Consider the following 24832-nt stretch of genomic DNA (forward strand, 5'->3'; position numbering starts at 1 on the left):
TTTGGGGGTTTTTTTCTTAGACTAAAAATCTTTCTAAACTTAAAAACTGTCCTTTTGCAGCCTTGGCCTATTACAACCAAGGTTATGTAATTATTCATAATACCACCCATGTGAATAAATAAGCTTAAACAGTTAGCCAAACATTTTCATTTTCTAAACAAGCTTTTTAAGTTGGATTCATTGCCAAAAAAATATATTCAATCATAATAGAATTACAGCCTAATATTCTTTAATACAATTTTAATTATTTTAATTGCTGACATTTAAAAACGCCCCAAGTCTATTTTCAAAGAGTAGAACAAAACAACGTCACAAAGAAACCACAGAAGTGGTGAACGCTTACAGCAAGTGGAGCATCTAGAATGAAAACAAAGCCCAAAATGTTCGTGTGATATTAAAAATTCCTGGCACATTAGTTTGCAAATCTTAACTATGTTTTTTGCAGTCATGCAGTATGCATATGGCACACTGCATAGATGCACTGTGTGAACCAGCAGGGAGGGAGGCTGTCGAAGCCTGTCACGTTCTCCGGGGCTTCGCTGACATGAGTGTCACCTTCGCGAAGGAGCGTGAAAGCTGTTCCCTCTGCAGAGAATTCCTCAGTCGCTCTGATTTTAGCAGCAGAGCACAGCAACAAACCAAACGCTTGCAGAGGGCTGTCATCTGCCGCCTGCTTCATTAAACACCTGTGAATATCAAAAGCCATTAGGAGTTTTGGTCAAAAAAAAAAATTTAATAAAATCATAATTAAAAAAAAAATCACACAGTTGGCAAAAGCTATAAGTTCACAGGTTGTAGCAAACTTAGCAGAATGAGAGTATAATTAACAGCCAGGATGTTAGTCTGTGTACGAGCGTCTGATACTAATTACACCTGGTAAATTTGCAAGGAAGTGTACTCAATTGCAAATGAAACTAGAGCAGCAATAAAATAGTCGTGCTTTGTTATTAAAATTCTGCTTTATTACTAGAATGATTGTTTTTTTTTTCACATTTAAAAAGAAAGAAAAAAAAATTCTAAGCCATTGTGTTTTAGCACAGAAAAATAAATCATAAGTTTAATTGCTGTCAGAATAATTCAGGTCAATGAAGTCCAAGTTCTATTAATTATTTCCTCAGGATATGCAGCAGACTGGATGAATATTCTCCACCGCTAAAACTTAAGATAGTGGTGCTTTTAAAAGAGCTGAGTCAGTGAAGGAGCCACTGTTGACGTGTGTGTGGGTGTCTGGGGTAAACGCTCCACGTCTCCAGGCTCCGCTCATTCGTGCCGTGTGCTGCTCATGATCAACTTCCTGACAGAAAGATGCTTCTTCTGGCAAATGAGCATCAGATGGACCCGTTTGTGCGTTCTCCTTCATCCTCCCGAGGCATCGGCTCTGATGAGCGAAACGTGAGTCACAGCTAACGTAGATTTAACAAATATTCCGTTTGGGAATGTGAATTAGTTTTATTTGTGGCACATAAGAAAGTTTAAATCTGACCCTGTGCTGCTATTTGAGAAACACAGCTAAAAAAAGAACTGTCAAAAAGTTTGCAAGAGTTATCTAAAAGAAATTACATACAAAGTATCTTTTCTAGTACTTTTTAGAAATTAAATAACTTAAATAAAATGAAAAAATCATGCAACATTTGAAACTAAAAATCCCTGTGCAACTCATAAATGATCCTTCTTGTCCATTTAAGTGTTCTTGTTGCGATTCTCGGAGGGAGACCCAGACGAGGGGTTAAGGAACAATACTCAGTTCTGTGCTGAAGTTGTAGTGGAACTGCAAGGAGAAGAGAAAGATGAATTTACAGTCTGACAAGTGAAAACCGTGCCAAAAACAGAACCAAGAGAGTATTGAGGAGTGTAGAGCACCGGCACAAAGAAACACAATTAATTACACATTTTTGACCTGGTTTAACTGGATTGTGATTAAAGCCATTCAGCTTCTGATTAAAAATGACTGCTCTAATCACATCCATCCACACAGAAGCAGGGAGCCCACAGCAGCAGAAAGAGGAGAGAAAGAATTTATGGAGAATGTAAGGAATTGCTGCCCCCTTGCGGTGGAACATCAACAAGACAATATTAGAAGTTGGCATCAATTCATTTGTTTGGGTTTTTTTTTTTTTTATTGTGTTTTGTTATTGCCGTTTGTTTCTTTGTCTTATTCCCTTTTTATAGTTTTTATTTGTTTGGTATGTTGCTCAATGACGTCCTGGGATTTCATTAAAATAATCTTTGACACGAATAGAATAAAGAAGAAAAGTTAAAACACTGTGTCAGCAGATTGCTCTGGAGTTCTGGCAAAGACTCAAAGCCAGGGAATGAGTGAGGTCCGTGAAGGGCTCGGTAGTTTCCCACCAGAAACCAGCAATAAAAGGCGAGACACATCAACAAAACAACACAAAACAAAACAAAACAAAAAAAGTGATTGATTTTAACTTTAAAATGTAAATGATTAAAGGAAAGCAGAAGTAGATATTCTGTTGGAAAAAAATGTAATTTTGGTTTGCTATTCTATTTTTCACATTTAAAATAATAATAGCCAGAAAAACTTTACACTTCGGTCTTGTCATTGTCATTTTTTAATCAATTTTTTTAAATACTAATCCTCATCAGAACTCATTTGATATATTATACTTGTCTCACATATTCTGCTGTTGAAGTAGCATCTCTTGTTGATTTTGCATTTTATTATTTCTATTTTTATATTCATTATTTTAATTTTAAAAAAATCTAATTAAATTTATCCTCATGTGTTTGTGACCAGAAAAATTACTCATGTTTCAATTTTGTGTTTCCACTTGTCTTCACTTCTATCAAAATATGCAGCTGCCAAATTATGTATGGAGTTAAACTGACTCGTAATTTTTGCATAAAGTTCAATCATCAGTCTAGTTCTTCTCAGTCTTCTATTCCTCACAACCATCAAATCACCTGTCAACAAAATGACTGAGTTAAACCATAAAGCATTACTTTGCAATAGTTCCAAAATTTGACAAATTCCAAATTTCTGATTACAAAACTTAATCTATTACACTGGTGTGAATGACACGTTTATTATGACATAATTAAAAGAAAGTTTCCCAGGCAAAAACATTGATTTTTTTTTATAACAACTGGACTGAAAACAGTACTGTTGTGATAGATTATATATATATATATATATATATATATATATATATATATATATATATATATATATATATATATATATATATATAAACTATTCCAGAGCTACACAGAAGCACAAATCATCCTCTAGTGAATTTAAAGACAAAAGTCCAGCAGTTGCATTACTGCTACGGAGCACTAGGTGATGCTGTATGATCACTGGAAGAAGTTTTCCACAGTCCAACTCAAAGAAAGCAAGCTGCAATAAGTGAAATTTTGAAAGTGTGTGCTATCGATGGGGCAGTGAAGGGGGCTGTGGGAGGGAGAAGGGGGCGAGGACCCACCTTCATCTACTTGGTGGTGAAGCTGCAAGTTACCCAAACCTGTCACATATCAGAAGCCTATTATTTGTGAAAGAATTCAGCTCCCACCACTCACACACAAATCAGTCTCAACATCTGGCACAGTAAATAAATATACCAGTGTGCGCACGTGTGTGTGCGTGCGGCGTGTGAGTGTGTGTGTGGATGATGGATGGGGGAATGGGGTGTTATCAGGGAGAGCATGTATCAATGTCTGCCAGTTTTACACACAGCCTGACAGGACAGTGACACACTCGAACATGGGCGGCAGTCACCCAGACGAGCCGAGCTTCATTTCCTGTCCCTGCTCCACTGCCAAAAATATGTGACATGTTGTCTTCATTAATTCCACCTCTATTTGGAGCTCTCTCCCTCTCACACACCCCTGTACACTACTGTCCTTCCATTCATTCACACCCAAACACACACACACACACACACACGTACGCGCACACAGAGAACTCCCTACAAGCACTCTAAAGCGATCATACATAGGTGCTAATGAAAACCCCGTCATGTGTGCACACACACTTCTTTCCACTCTGCTATACTCGCTCTAAAAATCATTAAGCAGCCGCCAACAACATTTTTCAGCAGAGCAAACTACATAAAGATGTCACTTTAATTCGCTTACTAATTAACACTTAAAAAGACACAAATTAGATATGCGTGGCTAAAAGCAATTATAATATCCGCAAGTTTTTTTGCGAATCATTTGGGAAATGAAAAGAATGCCTAATTGCTGGAACCAACATCGTCTGAGACATGGCTTAAGTGATGCCTGTTAGGGAATGGTCTTATCTACAACTGTGGCTCTGATTACAAGTTTACCTCAATTACACGTGCATGTGGAGAATTTGAGAAGGTACATCTCTTTCTTCTCCTTCTCTGTGTGTGTGTGTGTGTGTTTTTTTTTTTTTTCTTTTTGAAAGAGTTTGAGACGAGAAGGCAATTAGAATTCGGGGTAGGAGCGCTTTTAGCCTTTGAGAAAGAGGAATAGCAGAGGACAAGTGAGAGTGACCTCTCCTGGACAGCAGAGGAAGAAGATATTTGCAACTGGAAAGCAGCAGCTGCATCTAAGAAAGAAAAAAAAAAAGCATCTTAGAAATTGCACTAAAAGTGTAACAAAGAAAACAAAAGGAGAAGGGTTTGGTCCTCGCAGGTACATCGCTGACTCCACTTTCCCCCTGCTTGTGCCGCACATCTCATCGGGCTATAATAATAAGAAGAGAGAAGTAAAAATAACACAATGGTGAGGGATGTTTCCACTTGGAAACTAATTATCAAGCTAAGCTGTGACTTATCCTCATCAGCCTGGCCCCGCCATTAATCTTGTGCTGTCGTCCACTTCACTAAATCCTGTGTGTTACACTATCTCACATTTACTTCATCAGCTCCAGCGCGGCTGTAATTAATGATTTCTCATGCCCTTCCCTTCTCTTCCCCAGCTCAGCTCACCATGTGTCCTCCTGCTAATCACGCTCCCGGAGAAGAAAAGGAGGGTGGAGGAGGAGGAGGAGGTGGAGAGGAAGCAAGAGTGGAGGAAGAAGGAATAAAAGACAAGAATATATAGGATGAGTAGTCAGCCTGTCTCCAGCCTGGACACACACACATGCACATGTAGATGGCGTTAATACCTGCGCCGGCAATGAGCTTCATTCAGATGACCATATGACAAGATGGCGACTCTGTGTGATTTGGATAGTGTGTGACAGAAGACAGAGGCAGAGTGCAGAACAGACACCCGGTTTGATGAGGGAGTGTTTGCTCTGTAACACATCTCAAACCCAACAGCACCTGTTCTTTTACAGTGGTCTGTCACTTCCTGGCAGTTCTGATACCAAGATACCGTGCTAATGAGAGAGAAGGGGGGTTGTCACTCTCTTTAGAGCACACACCCGCGCACGCACGCACGCACAGACACACACGCAAACGCACAAAGACATGCGCACTCTTTCTGTCTCTCGCTTTCACAAACACTTGAGCTGTAAAGGGAAGGAGCTGCGCACAGATGATTCCCTTCCTACAGATGCCTGTAGGCTACAGTATTTCATCAGAAATAGGGAGAACTTTTGTAGTTCTTTTTTATTTGCTTTACGGCACAATGTCACTTTCTTCTCGACGGTGGGGCTGACTGAAAGATTAAAGTTTAACACGCCGAATCTGAAACTAAAAGCGCTTCAAAAAGGTTAGCTTGCGATTTTAAAGCGAGGTTGTGTTGAAATATCCTAAGCACCTTTTATCTTAACTGCACTAAATAACTTTCTTGGTGTTTTAGCCTAGTCCCACTTGCTGACGCTAACATCTAAACTTGAGTCACTTTGGGTGGAAAAGGGAACGGTAATTTACACAAGTATCCAAAGCTGGAGTCAGTGCGTCACCAGTGATCTTCCCGCATGAAACACAGACTAAAAAATCTTGATGACTGATTAAACCAGACATGGGCGTATCCTAGCCCCTGGGCCACATTTAGATAGAGAAAATATAAATGTTAGATAATAACCTGATCATTTTACATCTCTATTTTTAAAAACTTTGTATTTCGAAGGACTGTTGTTTTTCTGTTTGGTTAGCTGAAATAGCACCTTATCCGCGACGGTCTCGCCTCATGCTAAACAGAGAGCGAATAGCAAAATGAATACACAGACTTTGAAAAGAGGCTTCACATTACTGAATATCATTATCACCTTATCTGTGTGCACAAGACTGTGGAGAGTGCAATATTTATAGGTTGCCATTTGGAACTGTCATGAATAAACACTTTCCATGCTATTGATACATTTAGCATCTTAGTGCAGTATATGTCCACACCCCAGACTTATGATGGGGTCCAAGATGCTAAAGATCTATTAAACTGTTTGGGTGCAATAAGGTCACAATCCAAATTTCTTGCGTTGTGCAGATCTACTATATTATCTCTATTGAAATCCAAGGTAAGATGGAGAAAAGCTGTAGTTCCCATGGATTATTGGTTGAAATAGCATTGAAATTGTTTTTCATTTACCTAACCCTCTTTTGTCATGTCACATTTATTGTTCTGTGACAATAACCTGTGTTACCATCAGCCAGACAAAAGAAAAAAAAAATCATATTTAAAATTCATCACCAAATATTATTTTGCCCATCCGGTAGACTAGACTAGTCAAAGGTGGTAGAAGTTCTCCTTGGTGTCGATCCAGTCCTTCTGGATCAACAAATAATGACTTAAACTATAAGAAGAGGTCCAGAGAATTATCACAATCTTATAACATTTTAACAGAAATTTGTTTTTAAAAAGCCCAATCTGCGCCTTTAAGCTCTACGGCGCTGTGGGAGATGCATGATTGAGTCGTAGGAGGCAAGAATAAGGGGATAAAAGTCAACAGTTCTTGGAACAGGAGGCAACACTTTTAGGAGAGAAAGGCTGCCTAGCATGGCCATGCTTTTATTCAATTGGGGCTTAGTGGAGCCAACAGGGCCTCACTGTCTCAGACACTTAATTACAACCCAAGACCGTTTGCTTTGCATTCTGGGCCAGCGGCGGCGGCGGCAGCCGAGCGTTGCAGCCTCTACTCACTTCCTCCTCGATCTCTGCCAGGGATTTGATCGTAATGCCCATTAAATTGACTTGCTGCATCTGAAATCAAAAGCAGGGGGGAGGAGGAAAGAGAGGAAGGAGGAAGGAAAAAAAAAACACAGAAGAAACATGGCGGTTAGGCTCAAGGCTAAGTAAGCATGCTTAAAAACTTTAATCCTTTCCAGCTCCGTGTCAATACAAACGGGGCTGCAGTGACAACCTCTGCCAGCCAGCCAAATGGACTGCATTGAGTCAGCTCTGCCTGACTGCACACATTCATCTCTCAGTGTGGAAGAAAGTAAAGGAAAGGAAAAGAAGGGAAAGGTAGATGGAGGGAGGAAATGGGAGCTACTGCTCGTCTGAGGAGATGCACTAGAAAATGACTCATTTTCACTCTCGTGTTGCATTTATGGTCAGGAAATAATCGTGCATTTGTCATCTGCTCCGAAGGATTATTTTTTTATTTTATTTACCTGTTGAGGTTTTACACTAAACTTCTCCGACACCATAAATGGCACATCATCGAGAACTGCAGAGAGGAGAAAGAGAGAGAAACAAAGTTGAACTTTACACCAACAGAACATTTTAATCTTTAGCCTTAAATGCAACTACTTTCTGAAGTCTGAACGCAGGATTACAAAACAGCAAAGCTATCACCATCCCCAGCCGCCCCAGCGCCTCCCCGCCTTCCGTCTACAGAGAGAAGATGAAAGGCTTTTTTTTTTCTATTCACAGTGTATGAGCACCTCCACTCTCTCCTCCAGCCCAGCCCTTTTCCAGTTTAATTACTCTTGATTATTCCCGATTCTGTCTTGTCTGAGAGATGTTCACCTCTGAAACAAAGACGCGCTCGCACTGTAGGCACAGAAAAGCATATAGAGGGGAGACAAAACACTCACGAGATATCAAATTTGCATGAAAATAAGCCGCACTGTTCAGCCAGCAAAAAAAAAAAGAAAAAAAAAAGTGGATTGAAATGAGGACTTGCCAGGAGCGTGGTGGTATAATTAGCATTTGACCAAACAAACGAGCTTCAACAGAGCTATAATTAAGCAGGCCTGTAATTAAGTGTATGCCCTTTATCATAATGATCGTGGTTAAAATGGTGTGATGGCTGCCAGTTGATTATTAATGGTGTAACCCCGTCCTGCATGCATCCTGCACTGGAATCAAGGTGTCACGACTGTCAGGCTAGAGAGCAGCCCTTTGTTTATAAAATACATTAGGGCCCAAATTAACACGGGGTGACAGGAGACACAAAGCCTCTCGCTTCCCCGCTGAAGGGGGAAACTGCAGCTGCTCGGCTTCTTTGTAAAACCTCCCAATTCTGGAGTGATCAAACTTGCCGGTGCTGGCTCCCGACCACAGCGCCAAATATCAAGGGGCCGAGCTTCAAACTGCTTCTCTTTAACCCACAGTCAGGTCACGGCGCTGGCCCGCGAAGGGGAACTCATAAATGTAAGCCAAGGTTGTGAGTCACCGTCTGGGAGCTGGCGATCGCGTCGGCCTTTCCTGTTCAGAGCAATATTTAACAGTTCTGACATGACAAAAATTTTCCTCACGTTGAGGCTTTCTGTGACTCGGTTATTACCGGGATGCAAGGTTTGGCACTCAGAGACAACCGTAATACAATGCAATCTTTGTGATCAAAGTGTGGCTCTGGCCGCGCAGGCAAAGAAGGAAAGCTTTTTCACTTTTCTTGGCTTTTTGTTTTTTGCTCAGTAACCCAAACTGTTCTTAAAGGTTGAACACAGAGCCACTTGGAGCTAAATGCTAACGTGCGCAAGCTGTGATGCACATAATTACTAAATTAACAGGTTTAAATGTTTATTGGTTAATGTTTGAATGTTAACACTTTGATATCAGGAGAAATCAGATGTTGACCAAAGGGAGATTTGATCCATAGCTGACTTCGGTGTTTGGAAGTTGAATGCTTTAGAACAAGAATTTCAGTAAAGTGTATCTGTTAAGTGCCTTTCACAGACAAGACAATCATAAAGTACTATCCAGAAAATCAATAAAATAGCTTAAACAAGTTTTTACAGTCCTTTGTTTCATTCTTTTGATTTTTTTTTTATCTTCTGTGTGTTTTGCAACATTTTGGATCTGGAGATGTTGTCAGCTTGAGAAATTCTGTAACACACACACACACACACATATATATATATATATATATATATATATATATATTTAAAATAAGGAAACTGATATTCAAAGTGACTAATACCAACTTTGCTAACTATGCCCTTTGCTAATAAGAGATGCTACAAACTGTTTCAAAATGGTAACTCTAAATAATATAATTTTGCTTTAAATGAATTCAAGATTCCTTCTTGCAGTTACTCGTCTGTAACACACACAGTGAAACGTCACCTCTGCTTTTGACATAGATAACAATATAAAAGCCCAGAAAGACATTTTTTCAAGAGAAATCAATGCTGGCAGTTTGACGCCTTCCTAAAACCAGCGACCAAAAATTGGCTACAAATCTATGATTGATGCATCGCTATTAATCTTCGTGGCATCATCGACATTATGCGCTCGATTTCATGATTATCATTAAAATATATAAAATATCATTAAAATAATACAACCTGAAAGGTGGTGCTACAGATAACCTCAGTGCCTAAGCCCAGCCCAAAGCAGGAGTGATCAAAAACATTTCAAAACACATCACAGATACTTATCTCACTAGATTAGCTTTTAATCTGTGCCTATTCAGAGCTTGAAGCCATTCATGGCAGCTGTTCGACCCTTGAAAACACAAGTGAACGCCACTTTGTTGCTGCCAGGACCAACACCAGGGCAGCGGTAGGCAGGGAGAATACATTTAAATCAATAACTGGCAGTGGGAAGCAGAGATTGTGCTTGCTGATGGATCTACACGGCACGGACAGATGGATGCAGAGAGCCAAAGGCCAGAGAGTTTCTTTATTGCTCAAGGATTACATTTAAAACCAGATCTTACTTTGTATTCCTCCGCCATCTATACTACAGAGCATATCTTACATCTAGACAAATGGAGAGGTGCAGCAGATGACTTGGCGGTAAGGGATGGATGCTGTACCATGGAGCAATCTGAGGGTGCAAAGGGCAAAAATAATGTAAATCCAATCTTCTGAGTAGAAATCCCAGCATGAAGCATGTTCCACCCGCCCAAGTGGCCACGCTACACTCCATTACCTCATAAGCGTATTGCAGTGCGGGGAAGCCGGGTACCTGTTTGGCATTTGGAGTCAATAGGAAAACATCTGGCAGGACTTTTGGTAGAGTGGCTGTGATGATGGTAGTGATGATGATGGCTGTGAGCGCGGCGGCGGTGTTAAGTAAGGAGGACCCTGTGGCTTGAGTGATTGTAGTGTAAAGAACGAAGTCAGCACAGGCCCCGTGTGGATCATTGCCTTATTAATGGCTCCGTCAGGTGCAATGAGCAATGGCTGCATTGTCATCTCCAGCCCCTGGGCACAGATGAATGGCTGTTTCAGGGCGGGAAGGGCTCCCTCGTACGCTGGGCTGAGCACTAATCCCTCACTCTTCCATTGTTGGATGCACTGTCACCCAGGACCTCAGCAACACCATACATCGCATTCCCACACCTCCGACATATGCCGCCGCCGCCACCGCGCACGCCACGAGCGCTCGCGCACAAACACGCAAGCCGCAGCGCTGACTGATGGGAAAATATGCGTGGCTGATCGAGCATACCCCATATTACCTGAGCCACCACTCAGGAGTAGCACTTCGGGAATGTTGATGAACTTTTATTTTACACTTCACTAATCTGGCAGAACTGCATTGATCTCCGTCTGGTGTGATTACACGGGCGAATCTGTCTAAGCCCCTGAATTAAGCGAGGAACGACGTGCGAGCGCAAATTAACCTCCTCTCCTGTGCAGTTCTATTGTTCGGCAGCACAGAAATAATAGAGAAACGGCTCCAAAATAGCTAGGAAGCCTCATCCGGAAGCTGCTGCATTTCACATTCCAAACACCTGAATAATCCCTTCCCTCTGCATGCAGCGAGGCTAGGCATTGCAATCCCTTCAGTGTCGATGTGACGTTCAATTTGAGCCTTATTCTTCATGCAGACCACAGAAATGCTATTCTAGTTGCAGACCCAGCTCTCTGTCACCACTGCAGATAATGGTGAGTAGATGAACAGAGAGCTGGAGGAGGAGGACCCCTATGCCCACTCACAGCCCTTAGCCCCGCTCTGACATGAGAAATGGTGCCCAGGCCTGACAGCATCTCGGAGACATATTGTAGTTTATTTTGTCGCCCGGGCATGCCATCTGTGCCATTCCAATAGAGGGTGTGTGTTCAGGCGGCTGCAAGGGAGAGGGCGCGAGGCTCTGGGTCCCTCAGTAGCTCTGCAGCCGCGGCAGGTCATTAGTCAAATTGCCTAATGAGAGAGAATACAAATGGCCCCCTACCCTGACAGGAGGAATTTTGGAGGTGTCAGAGCTCCTGACCCGTGCTATGAGAACAGATGATAGCGAGTTGCTATTTTCAGATTCTTTTAATGACTATGGCTCTGTGAAACTCATTCCTTTTCTTTTATCTTTCCCCTACTTTTTTTAAACCCGCAAGACAGATGAGTAAAATAGGGGGAAAAAAAAAAAAAAGATTTGCAAAAGCAGAAGTGTAAATTTTGAATAATTTAAATGTTTACTGGGAAGTCAATTAACATTCTAAAATGCACAAAACACTGATACTGAAACAGATTAAGTGTGAAAATGATGCAGAATCTATTTTTATTTGTTTCCTCAGCCTCACCGCAGTGGGAGTGGAGAATTCTGTTGCAACCTTCCTGACAGCAGCTGGGTTTATGTTAAAATATTTACTTTATTTTATGTGAATGTGCAAAAAAAAAAAAGTAAACAAGTTGAAAAGGTTTTGCGAACGCGGACGATGGAGTGATGGAATCTGTTTCTGGTTACAAACCGCTGGATGAGACGGCAGGATGTTTCTGATTAATGAACAAACAAAGCTAAGTGGAAACATGAGGAAATGTGCAAAGAAGCGACATTATTCTAAATAAGCTTACTCTTTGTCCAGTTCACAAAATGTTGAAATTGCATGACGGAGGTATTTTATTATCCAAGCTTATTGTGAAGATACAGTGAAAAGGATTGAATTTATGTTTCCGTAACAACAGACAGATGCAAAAATAATAAATAAATAAAAGATCTAGGTTAAATGACTCACTCATGTTTACATCTGTTACAATCAGTGCTAAAAATCCGATGACGAGATTCAGCCAAAAGTCAGCCCCAGCTGTGTGCTGGACAGCTCTCATGCCAAATTGCTTGGAAAAAACATTTATCCCCCTTTAACTTTATCACTTTTTTTCCCCACTTTACGGCCAAAATCTCCTGTATAGTTTATTTATTTTTGGTAGAAGAGAAACGACACATGGCTTTACATAAATAAAGTACGGCATGCTTTTGAAATTTACTCCGAAATCCTTAAATAAAGAATCCAAATCCTTTCAAGAATCACCTCATTTAATGCCGCTGAATCCACTAAAGCATAATTTGATCTCAGTGTAACTGCAGATGTTCTGAGACGTTTGCTAGAATTGACAGCATCATGAAGATTAACTCGGCGGACGGGTCAGGAGGCAGCTTGCTGAGAAGTTTAAAACACAGATGGGTTATATCTCTGCTTTAAACACACATTTCTATCATTTCAAAAATGGAAACAGTATAGTACAATGGCAAACCTATGAAGATACTGCTGTCTTCTGAAACTGACAACCCAGTTGCAGAGAGGATTAAGAATGGAGGCGAGTCATGGTAAATCTGAAGGAGCTGCACACCATAAGCTTGACTTTAAAACAAAGTCATAAGGAAACAACAAACAGAAATGCTAAATTAAAGCGTTTCCCATCACCCTGAAAACATCCCAATAGAGAAAAATGATGGCAGCATCACGTTGAGGCACTGCTTTTCTTTAGCAGATACAAGGGAACCGGTCAGAGTTAGTGGAAAGTCAGATAGAGCTAAATAAACGACAGTCCTTGCAACAGATTCAGTGTTACAGTTTCAGTGGCAGGACAACAATCTGAAACACGACTTGAAGAGCCGTTCACAGATTCAATCTGACTGAGAATTGTAAAAAAAATGTTTTATTGTTATTGCAGTAAAACAACAATCATTATAGAATTGCTATTTAAAGGCCTGAGCAGAATTTTATTCATGTCAGCAAAACCTGAAGATAGGCAACACAATTATAATTAATACTTTTTAGATGAATAGTTTTGGTTTGATAAGAAAGTGAATAAAAATTGATATATTTGAAAATATGACTGAAGGTATTTATTAGCTGTTTGAAGTAGCCTATTTGATGATGGGTGTGTTAATTTTTGGATCAGTATTTGAGTTATTATATTTTTTTAAAGGTTTTATTGGCTCTAGTGGCCTTTATTTGATAGTCAATTGACAGGAAAGTGGGTAATGAGAGAAGGGGGAAGACAGACCGGGAATCGAACCTGCGACGGTCGCGTCAAGGACTAAGGCCTCCTTATGTGGGTTATGCTTAACCCCTGCGCCACCATAGCACATCCCAATAAATTTTATTTTTATCATCTGTTTTCTCATGGTAAATTCTACACAACACGGTAATAAAACTTATAGTCAGTTGTGCCAACCTCTACAGTAGACTTAGTGGTAGAGACTTTCCTAAAGACTTTTAGCTCTACTTACAGTAATGGTAGCCTTGACACAGTGAGGCTGAAAACAAATACAAGCCAGACTTTTCAAGTTTTATTTGCAAAGAAATTTTTTGGAATTGCATGTATTATTTTCCTTCCGCTTAGCACATTGAGGTTTGTGGTCGTAACATGTGACTGTTCATAACGGATATGCACAGCTTAAGAACCTAACAGAACCTATTTCTGTCACTGAAAACACTAACATCTCAGAAGTGACAGGAGAGCCCTGTCTGCTAGCTTGCAACTGGGAGCGTTGCTGAAAAGAAACAGTTGACAATCAGACATTAATCAGCAGCACGGAGTATTTCAAGACACTGCCATGCCACTGGCGTTGATCCCCAGCTGTGGCTGCTGGTAAATGTGCAGCAGAATGTGTGCATAAATGGCGTCCGCCTCTCTGGACAAGTGTAAAAGCTGGCAGTAAATTGCATGTGCCGGATGGGACGCAGCAGAAGGCATAATTACACAAATCCCCTCTTAATTAGCGGTTCTGTGGGCAAACTAACCCGTAATGATGGGAGGGATGTGGCGAGCCCCAAGAAATCCTAACAAGAAACACTCAGCAGCTCGGGCGACTGGGTCATATGGTTTCAACTCCCCTGAAGTAGTGACTGACGTGTGATCTGTTTTGATCAGCCGAGCTGCAGGAGACGGCTCCCGTGCAGCACTCGCTCTTCACAAATGCGAGCCCTCGCAGAGAGACCTGCCCTCTGGACTGTGGGTAAAGCAGCGGGCCCCGCGTGGTTGTGGGTGGCGTTATTAAGTTCTCCGTGCTCACAGTACCGGGCAATGTAATGTGGCATCTCACATGGTGAGTAATGAACTGCGCCAGAGCGGAAGCAGGAGGGATGACAGCCAAAGAGGCCTCCTTGGCAGCCACTAACCTGGGCATCCACCAATTTATCATCCCCCAGAACCAATTCACCAATGCTGCACTGCCATTTGTCATTAATTATGCTAATAAGGATACCATTACTCTCCTGATGAAAAAGGAGACTGTTTCTCATGCAATGCATTTGCCGTTGAATACATATACGTTTGCTTGTTAGCTTTACTGTCAGAATGAGGGGACTTTAAAAAAGAGATATCTTCCATTATTCAAATTAAACTGTTATGCTTTGCACTTTAAAAAATGCATGTGGCATTACAGAAGAAGCGGAGACTTCTGCTGCGGCTGCTTTATAATTATGCAGCATTCGGTGCACCACAGCATAAAAATGGCCTCATCTTTGTAAAAACACTGGTGTGTTTGAACTTTTCAAAGCAGACTTTATGGTTCTAAGCAAAGCAGTCTGAGCAGAACTATTTAATATGGCTACTGGGAGCCCCAGATGCCCTTTTCCAAAACGACTTCATTCCCAGAATCTCATTGTGCTTTCTAAATCACACCACACTTTGTATTAGAAGACCATTAATTACAAACTTAACAAGTCAGCAGAGCCATTAAAAGATCTTTAAGGCATATTTGACCATAAATCTCCTTAAACTATATTTAATGACTGGATTTTTTGTGAAATATTTTTTATCAAGTTCTAATTAGATGTGTGATAACAAACCCTGCTGTACATGGGGGCAAATGAGAGAGCTGTGACAGGCCCATCCATTGAGGCCGTCCACGTCTGGACACCGAAACTAATGGAGCACCGCTTCTATCTCAGGGACGGATAGAAAGCAATGAGGGATGAGACTCCACAGTCCAGTCTGGCCGAATGCAAAGTCATTTAAAGTCCCTTATTTGACTGTAATAAAGGTCCAGAAATGCCTCAGGGCTTCAAGGCTCCAGTCAAAAAATCCATTAGGATTTACACAGGATTGATCCTCAAAACCTTAATGGCGCCATCACGTTGGGATTGATCGCGTTTGGCAGCCGAACCTGGACAGACGGGCCTGACATATGAAATGAATAAAAGTCATTATTTTAAGTTGTATTTCAATGCGATTGACTCTCGTCACATTTTATTGGATTTCATTTTTTTCTTTGGTTTTTCAATATGCAACAATAATATCTGCAGTCATTAGAAAAACTGTGGGAAAAAGAGAGTGAACTAACTCCCCTTCCTGTCCCAATGAAATTGTGACAAAGTCAATATGCTGTCATGTATTAGCAAAGTCTTATTTCTCACAGCGTATCAGCTTTACAATGCCTGATTATAAACTTTTAAACGTTTAAAGAGCTCTTATGGACTCTTTCTTTTGCTGCATTTGAAAACCGATCCATGTCTGAGTGTAAAAGTGTTGTTATGCTTGCATGAAATATACAAATTAGCCTCAAGAATGCAGTTTTTGAGTTTCACCGAGGTGTTTTGTTCTCACTGGAAGAAATATTAATGCTTTGGAGCGGTCGAGTCAGAATAAACAATTTTGATAGACAATCTGTGGAGAGAGTTAAAGATTAGGGTGATGGCAAGGAGGCATTCTGACGCCAAAGACTTGGAGCTCTAATCAGATAAACACGATACCACTGGAAACGTAAAAAACAAATGTCACCAATTAAAATAAGTGTTGTATGTATTACTTTAATGTCATCAACTAAAACTCTGGAATAATATGATAGAACTTATTTTTCTTTTCTAATCTAACACCCCTATGGTTCACAAAGACTTGCAATTTCCTTCAAGAAGGTACCTGAAAATGTTATTTGCACTTTAAATATTAAATATGGTAAAATTGTTTTTTTGAAGCAATTTCAACTTTTTTGGGAGACCATCAAGAGGCAAAAATAAACTCACTGCTTACATGCTCAGCAGTATCTAGCCTTAAATCACTGAAGCTAATCTGCTATGTCATGATGAAAAGAAGCACAAAAAGCTAATTTAAACACTAATTTAGTATATATATATATATGTTTTTTAGGAGGTTGTTTTAGTATGTGTGCGTCAATGCATTACGTGTAAATACCGTTCTCTCCCTTGCAACACTCTGCCCCTAGTTTCCCTTTCGCTGACCAGGAAAATTAAGAAGCAAAACGTGGGTTTTAAGAGCATTCCTTTCATGTCTTGATGCAAGCTTTGGCATCGCTTCAAACATCAAGATCGGTTTCATAGAAATCCTTTTCCATCTAAAGTAAAAAGCGTGGCAGTAAATCTGCCCGAGCCTCCCCCGTAACACTTCCATAAATGATTCATTCAGCTCAGTTTAGCTGATACAAAACAGAATGCTAGCGAGTCGTGGACAGAGCCGGAGCTGCAAGAAAAAAGAAACAGGGGGAGACGGAACAAACTGCTTAGTAATTTCATCAATCTCTCACGTATAAAACTGGGAGAAAGGAGTGCGAAGAGCATGGTATACACTGATAATAACTTTTATGTCACCATTCAGAGGTCATGTTTTTTAATCTTTCAGCCTAAAGAATTGTGTTAGTCTAAAATATAACCCGGGCCGCGCAGAAGCAGTTGAGATTCATCATGGTTGGAGATAAGAGCTGCCTGATCTCCTCCCTCTGCACAGACTAGCCTAGAACTACACAGGGAGATAAGATGGAACTTTTGTTTGAAACCTGATGAGAAGCCTCTTAATGAAAGTGCTGCGCCAAAAATAATCTTTTTTCTTCATGTTAGTCAATCAAGAAATCGTGTAGTTAGGGGTGGGGGAGAAGAGAGAAAAAAAAAAAAACAGAGGAGAAAGAAAGTAATTTTGCATAATCAGTGAGCACCATCTGGAACAATTAACCAAATTCCACAGAACTCAGAGGATCAGTCATATTGGCTTATTAAAGATCCAGAATTATACAAGTAATAAATCCTTGGAAAAACGAAGCGTACCCCTGCCTGTCACGACTATTTTAACTTCAAATACAGTGGAATACTTGATAAGGCTGAAAAGAGGAGATTAATATATGCAAATTATGTGGAGCATTTAAAAGCCCCCCAACAACTGTCTCTGGGTTTTTTTCCCTGTCTCTTATTACAGGGCTTTATGTTTTATTCATACACCAACTCACCTGTCATTTCATAAGCTATAATATTATGAGGGTATTATTAAACAGTATAAAGTGGAGCTTTAATTGGAAAGCTCCATTGCATTTTCCAATTATTTGGAGCAAATTAAAAGCAGATGCACATAGTTTAATAAGAATTCTAATATTGTTTCCTGAAAATCAAAAATCACTGTCATCCTGCCAAGATATTTTGCAAACCCGAGTTAATTTTGAGCCTCCATATTTTTTTTCTTCTCTGAAGGATGGTCTGTCTAGTGTCTGTTAATTGAAGTTCCTCTAATGGATAGGGAAATAATTGCTCTCCATATTATGTTAGATCAGGGCCAATGTCAGTGTTTATTTTTGATTAACGCTATAGATATGCAAATGTATTACTTTATATTAGATTTAACTTTTCATCAGGTGGACGACTGCCGAATGCTATACATCGCTGAGCTGGTAATAAAAGCAGCCTGCAATCCAACATGCGCAAAGGAAGTTTAATATGGAAGTTTTCAACTAATGCATTTGCATTTTTTTTTTACTCAAAGACAGATTTTTTTATTTCTTTTTTTAATGCACAAACAATCTCTTTCAAAATATCAAGATTTACTGTCAAAGCATGAATAATAGACCTAATTGGCTGAGGGAGTTGGCATGGATCAAAGCAATGCCGGTGAAGGAAAGCAAAAAGGTTGAGAGAGGAGGGGCAGCGGGGTGAGGGGGGGGAGGCTGAGTGCTGCTATGAACACTTGATAACTTTTCAAATGAGCCTGAACTGTCAAGTGATGGAGGGCTTCAAAATAAATGTGAATTAGATTTTAATATTCGGGTAATAAATGTCAAAGCTTCTGCACATCACATGTGAACATGATGTGACTGCAGATGACAGATTTCCCAGACACGTTACCTCTCCTCTCAACTCGTCTTTTCTTTCTTTCTTTCTTTTTTTAACCCTTTCTTTTAGTGTGCGTGCGTGTGTGTGTGTGTGTGTTGTTGTTTTTTTTGTTTTGTTTTGTTGGGAAGTGACGGAGGGTTTAATCAAGAAAGCAGGCAATTCATCAATCCTAAAGAAGGCGCCTGTACAACCCTGACAGAGCGCACATGGTTTTAGACCAACTCAAACCTGGCCAGCTGTCAGCCCACACACACACACACACACACGCACACGCACACACACGCACACCCGCCGACACACCCATGAGCATATACAGACACTAACACACACACACGCCTGCCTACGCCCACACACCAGCTCTATTGGGCTAACAATTATCACAAACAGGCTGTCGGCTACGACCTCACACTTGGTCTGCAGACTATCACGTTGTTAATGAAGGGAAGTTGTGTTCTTTCACATTTGCAGTGATGCTGTGATGCTGATGGAAACAGTCTGACCAAAAGAAAAAAAAAAGAAAAGAAAAGAAAAGCAAGAAGTCTTCTTATTGTGGTGCTTATTGTATTTTATTTAAACTGCTCCTTTCACAAGTGGGAGAAGGCGGGAGTGTGTGGACCTGCAGAGGACAGGTTCTCTGCAGATAAATGATAAGTGCTGGCAGGGCACTGTGGAGTATGTGCACGCTCCTCATTGTCACTCAAACCCTGTCCCAGTGGATGGATTCCACACCAAATGCCACAAAATGTTCAGGAGTGTGACAATGTACTGTGTGTCAGGGCTTAACTCGCAAAACTAAATGATGTCATGTAGAAACTCTTTTCTTTCTTTTAGAAAGAAACAGTGCTTTTTCTCTCTTTTCAGGTTAATTCTGGAATAAACCCTGAATAAAAGTTGTATTATACGAAATAGCTGCTCAAAAACAGACTTGTGTTAATCAGGATGGGTGCAGCATTGCTATTGCAAGCGTGCGCCTCTGCTGGAGCAGCAGGAGGCATCCTCACCACATGGTGTCTCTCTCCAGCTAGATAAAAAAAAAAAACCCGCCTGCCACATTCACCTGCCACAGCTCACACACACTTAAAGCTTCCAGTGTCTCTGCCCACTCTGGTTTAGTGGCGCTGAGGCTGTCAGAGCAAAGCACTGTTTTCTACCAAATTTACCTTTTTCTTTTGTTTGAGTTTTAGTCGTGGGGCATATTGCAGTTGTTAGGACTGGAATTTCTCCCCGACGAAGACAAAAGAAGCACCCAGTGAACAAGAGGTACATGTGCAAGTTTGGTATGTGATGGATCATCTTTGACGGCTGTTAATGCCGAGCTCCTCTGGGAAGTCACGTTCGCAGAGAGAAGCAAAGCTCTGTACGGTGTCCGTCTCCGGGAAACTCCAATATGGGGAGTTTTAACTTTACTTTTTTTTTTTTAAATCCTGGAAAACTTTTTTTAAAAACATTTTTAAAAAGAGACGAACCAAGAAGTTCACTTTTGGAAAAATGTTCAGCTTAATCAACTCCCACTGGTGACAGGGCAGTTGTAAAATTAAAAATATTTATCTTTTCATACATGGACCAATTGAAGAACAGTGAAGGTTTGCTATTTTCCATATCAGTGAAAATGTTTGAAGCACAATTCAGAGGAAGCACAGACATAAAGTCGTCATTTTTGAGACAACGATGCTTTCGATGGGATATCAAAACACGTCTGGGGTTCAATCAGACAATGAGAGTATTCCAGCAGGTTACAGGAAGACTGAACATTTGAGCTTCCAACCTCTTGTCTGTCACAGAACCGGCTGGATTTGAAAATGTTGGAAGGCTTTCAGAAATCCCAGAGTTAAGGATCTTCATTCTGCAGGAATCTGCTGTTGATTAGTGTTGATCACTAATGTAAACTGAAGGATAGTTTAATATGTCAACCCCATTATTATTACATAGTTTCAAAATAATTCACTTTGCAGACTGCTCTGTCACTCACCCAGTGTGACATCACCTCCATTCACAATAAAAATAACGATGTTCTATCGTGGCTGTACAAGAGAAATTACAATTAGCTGAAAACATTTTCAGCCATACAAAAACCGGAGACCAGAAACCTGCTACAAAAATCTGAATTCTGCTTTCCTCAATGTGCCCTTTTCCCCCAAAGGTCACACCTGAAACATTTTGCGCAACTAATTTATTTGTCATAAATTATAAAATATATAAGATATATAAAAGATATCAAACATCAAAATCCGCCTGCATCAGTCTGTCATCTTTTACCTGTCATAGTGTAGATGCCACTGTTCTGCTGCTGATACTGTGGCCTGCTGATGCCGATCCTGCTGGAAGAGAAAGAACAAATAAAGTGAATAAAATATACCAAAAAACAGCTTATAATATAAAAAAAGATAGAAAGAAACAGTGCTTCTCAAACGGCTTATTACAAGAGACATTTTTAAAGAAATGCATTCAAAAATCTAATTTCCCTCTGAACACACGTGGCTTCTGAACCGTCTAAAAGCAAAAAAAAATAAAAAATGAGCACTGAATGAAAGTGAATTCAGAGTGGAGAAACATGGTAGAAGTTCAACAGTGCCTCGGCTGCCCTGGGGCTTGAACAGACCTTTGGAGCGGGATCTTGTTCATTCTGAGGAACTGAGAGATTCCATTATTCAAAGAGAAGACAAGTTTTTGTCTTCTTTTTCTTTTGCTCTTCTTTTTTCTGGCCTTGTATTACAGAAAACAGCACAGAATGCACTTTGTGGGTAGTTGAAGTTAACAAACCATATAAGATTGAAATCCTCATCAATCAAGCTATCATGAATTACACCCTGTGACTCACCCCCACCGATCGATAAATCCGCAGCAAGCAGGGGTGGGGAGGAAATCACAGCTTTGAGAGAGAGCTGCTTAACATGACACGCTTTGGAGGTTAAACTATTTCCAGGATGGGTTTGCAGAACTCATGAAATTATAATGCGGAGAAGTTGGGAATTGCATTTAAAAGCTGGATCGAACAGATTTGCAAGTTGCTGTTAAAGAAGGAAGCGGTCATGTAAACTAAAACATTCACTAAATTTAAGCCGGCGGCCAGATCTGCATATTCTGCGGGCGCCACACCTTGAGTTGTGACTTTCTGAGCTTTATCTCTCCGGACGAGATAAATAAACGCAATAATTTCCATCAACAGCAATAAAACAAGAATTGTGACAGGCTGTGGTATTTATGAGATGAAGCCTGCAACTCAGATTTATTTGCAGTGAAAGGGTCGACTTTTCTGCACCTCATTTACATCAGCATTTGGCCATGTTAAATCCGGGCCAATGGTGAATTTTTAAAAGGTTGGCATCAATCTTGTGGGGAACAACTGCCACATTCAGCGCAGACTTCTTTTACCTCGCAAAGGTTGATCCCATTGCTGGAGAACAAAAAAAAAAGAAGAAAAAAAAGAGGTACGCATCTTTCAAAGCACAAAGACATTGCATGAGCAGATAAACTAGAGCCAGATGGTTGAAATGTCTTTTAGGGCTTGTGCTGCACGTTGTTATTGTCGTACAAATACTCAGAATACACAAAGAAACAACGAAAATGGCTTTAAGACTTATGTTAGAAATGGAAACACACAAGAGTGAGCTTTGTGAAATGCTTTCTGACACTGATAGAACAACTTTTAAGATTTTTTTTTTGTAAGATTAAAGAAAAAAAAGAAAAAAAGAAATGTATGCGTGAATTGGTGTATGACTGAAAGTAGCATGAAACGCTTTGGGAACCCCTGGACTTTATAAAGCACTATACAAATACAGGCCATTTACAATTTATTATTTAAAACCTATTCAACCAATTTAGCATGTAAAGCATTGCTTATTGGCATCAAGTGCCCGGGACTTCAACAGTAACTAAACCCCAAGTAAACTTTTTTCGAAGAAAAGCTGTAGACGTTCAGCTTATGAATTGTGACATTTTCTTGCAAATGTTTTTAATTCGGTAACACAACCTAAAACTAGTATTGCCTTTTTTGGGTTTAAGGGTGGCTGCTGCAGTTAAATGTTCATGATGGTAACAAATAGGTACTTTGAACAATTCCCATCATTTATTAAGATGACATAATCATCTGTAGTTGCTGTTATGATGCACAACCAAGGAAACAAACTATTGTTTTTAGAACTGTGAGCAGTTGATTATACCTGAACTACAACCTCAAATCCCAGATGAATTGAAGAGGAAGCTTTATGGATGCAGAGCAAAGACAGAAGGACGAAGTTAACATTTTGGGCAAAGGTTATATCCCAGACTTTCTCTGCCAGGCTTTCTAAATATACGGCCAGATAGAGATTCAAAACAGAATGGCTAAAGCAAAAGAGGTGGATTAGCAGCTCTTGCCAACTGATGACATCATCGATGATGTTACTATGGAATATCATCTCTTTGTTTTAAGTCGGACTGCCCACAGTATCACCGTCAACAACACTTTGAAGATGCTTGGATGGCAAAAGTTATGACAATGTTTAATTTCCATTTGGAGTAAATAAAGTATTTGTGAATAAAATTGAATTGAATATTAAAACCCAATATAAACATAACAGCCTTACTATTTGCTGGGAACAATGAATGACAAACTTAACTTCAGTTAAATTCTAATCAATTTAGTTTTAGGCTTAAATTGATATGCTTCATCAGATATTGAATTATACCAATACTTAACTAATATAATATTTAAAAGGCTCCATAGCTCTGTTTTAGAGTGTAAAAGCAGCCTACTGGGCTGGTTTCCCATCTGTCTACAACATCCCACCCCCCCCCAAAAGGAAACAGTCAAAAAAAAAGCAAGTCAAAATCCAAATTGCTGATTTCTAAATACAATTTTAGGTGCAGTGGAGAGGGTGGCATATGGCAAATCAATTAGACAACTAATTCTTAAAACAAAAACATGGCAAGAGCATTTGCTAATCAACAGCAGTGTTTGGGCCCACATTATGTCGGCCACTGGAGTTTTGAAAACAATTAATCCTCATTCCAGGCAAGGAGAGCCATATTGACACATAGTCCTAATTTGAATATTCAATTACAGCGGAGTTCCTCATCAAATTATGGCAAAACTGGGAACAAGGCCTGAAATATTCACGCAATTACTGCGAGGATCAAAAGTGTTGTGTTCCCATGAAATCTGCCCAGGTTAAAATCAAATTAGTGCAGCAAAAGCAAAACTGCAACACAAAGGATCACTTTGAAGACACGAACTCTAATTTATACAGATTTGCCTCGTGTCGAATTCATTTTTGTTTAGCGCAGGATAAAGAAAGGACTTTTATTTTTATAAAGATAAAACAAGAAGGCAAAGAGAAAGTGTGAGGGAGACCGTGGGGACCGGCAGGCAGCAGTCAGACGGGAGGTAAGAATGGGAGTAATCTCCCCGAGTGTGAGGAGCCAGAGCTGCATTACAGAGAGCTGGAAGCTCTTGTTTTGACACACATCTAGCCTCTCCTGTGACAACATCTCCACACCTTCCCCAGAGTGCCGGCACTGTTGCTTTGTGGGAGCTGCTTTCTCACCCATCATTATCCTCCTTTAAGCTCAGTGTCAGCTGCCGAAGACGGGATCCCTCTGAATTTCGGAGGCCCCCCCATGCGGTCTCACCTGATCATTCAATCATTTCTGGCATCGCCGCGCATCCCTTTGCTTGATCTCTGCTTCTTCTCGCAACTTCCTTGAGCACAAAGTAATGAGCGAGATTGAGCTGGAAAGGATTGTTCCTCAGCACTTCAGACAGAAGATCTGTCTTGTGACAGTCAGTCACAATGTCTCTCTCTCTCTCTCTTGCTCTCTTTCTCTTCCGCTGGCAAGTCTTGGTTAACCAGCATGCAATGAAAGCTGATACTATACTCCAGCAGAGCTCCGCCAACGTGTGGAGCTTGACAGGTAGAAGACTGCAATTCTAAAAGTATTGATATGAATGCCAATTCTGACACTGATGACACTCTATATACTTCACCTGAAAAAGCCAGCTATGCAAAGAGAGAAAAAGGGAGAAAAAAGAAAAGTAAAAAAAAAAAAAACTGGCCTTGACATTTTTATCACCGTACAGTTTGATTTAAAAAGTGGCCGTGTGTACAATAGCCTATTATTCTAAGAGAAATGTCAAAAACCTTGATTCTGAGTGAAGTGAAAGAAATTGCAATATTAGGACAAGGCTAATTTATGCCAGCAGTCAGTGTAGAGGTCAGATATCAGCCTCCGCAATGACAGTTTTATCAGGAGAACAAATGGCAGCGCTGGTCAGGAGGAGGAAGGAGGGAAGATACTTTACAGGA

At 40.3% G+C, this 24832-nt stretch overlaps 1 protein-coding gene across 6 annotated transcripts in view; it reads right to left on the minus strand.

Moving 5' to 3' along the window:
• Nucleotides 1-9: 9 nt before the first annotated feature.
• mvb12bb (multivesicular body subunit 12Bb) overlaps nucleotides 10-24832 on the minus strand; it is a 45802-nt gene continuing 20979 nt past the window's right edge. For 3 of the 6 annotated variants that reach the window (XM_044110794.1, XM_044110795.1, XM_044110797.1), the window contains 3 exons: nucleotides 20805-20866; nucleotides 7494-7549; nucleotides 6830-7080 (listed from right to left, as the gene is read on the minus strand). In XM_044110794.1, coding sequence (XP_043966729.1) covers nucleotides 6940-7080; nucleotides 7494-7549; nucleotides 20805-20866 — 259 coding nt within the window. In that variant the 3' untranslated portion in view covers nucleotides 6830-6939. Of the gene's footprint in view, nucleotides 1769-6829; nucleotides 7081-7493; nucleotides 7550-20804; nucleotides 20867-24832 lie in introns of those variants that run through there. The other 3 variants (XM_044110799.1, XM_044110798.1, XM_044110796.1) reach the window with 3 other exon arrangements.

The sequence above is a fragment of the Gambusia affinis genome, linkage group LG03, assembly GCF_019740435.1.
Source record: "Gambusia affinis linkage group LG03, SWU_Gaff_1.0, whole genome shotgun sequence".
Classification (NCBI taxonomy): Eukaryota; Metazoa; Chordata; class Actinopteri; order Cyprinodontiformes; family Poeciliidae; genus Gambusia; species Gambusia affinis.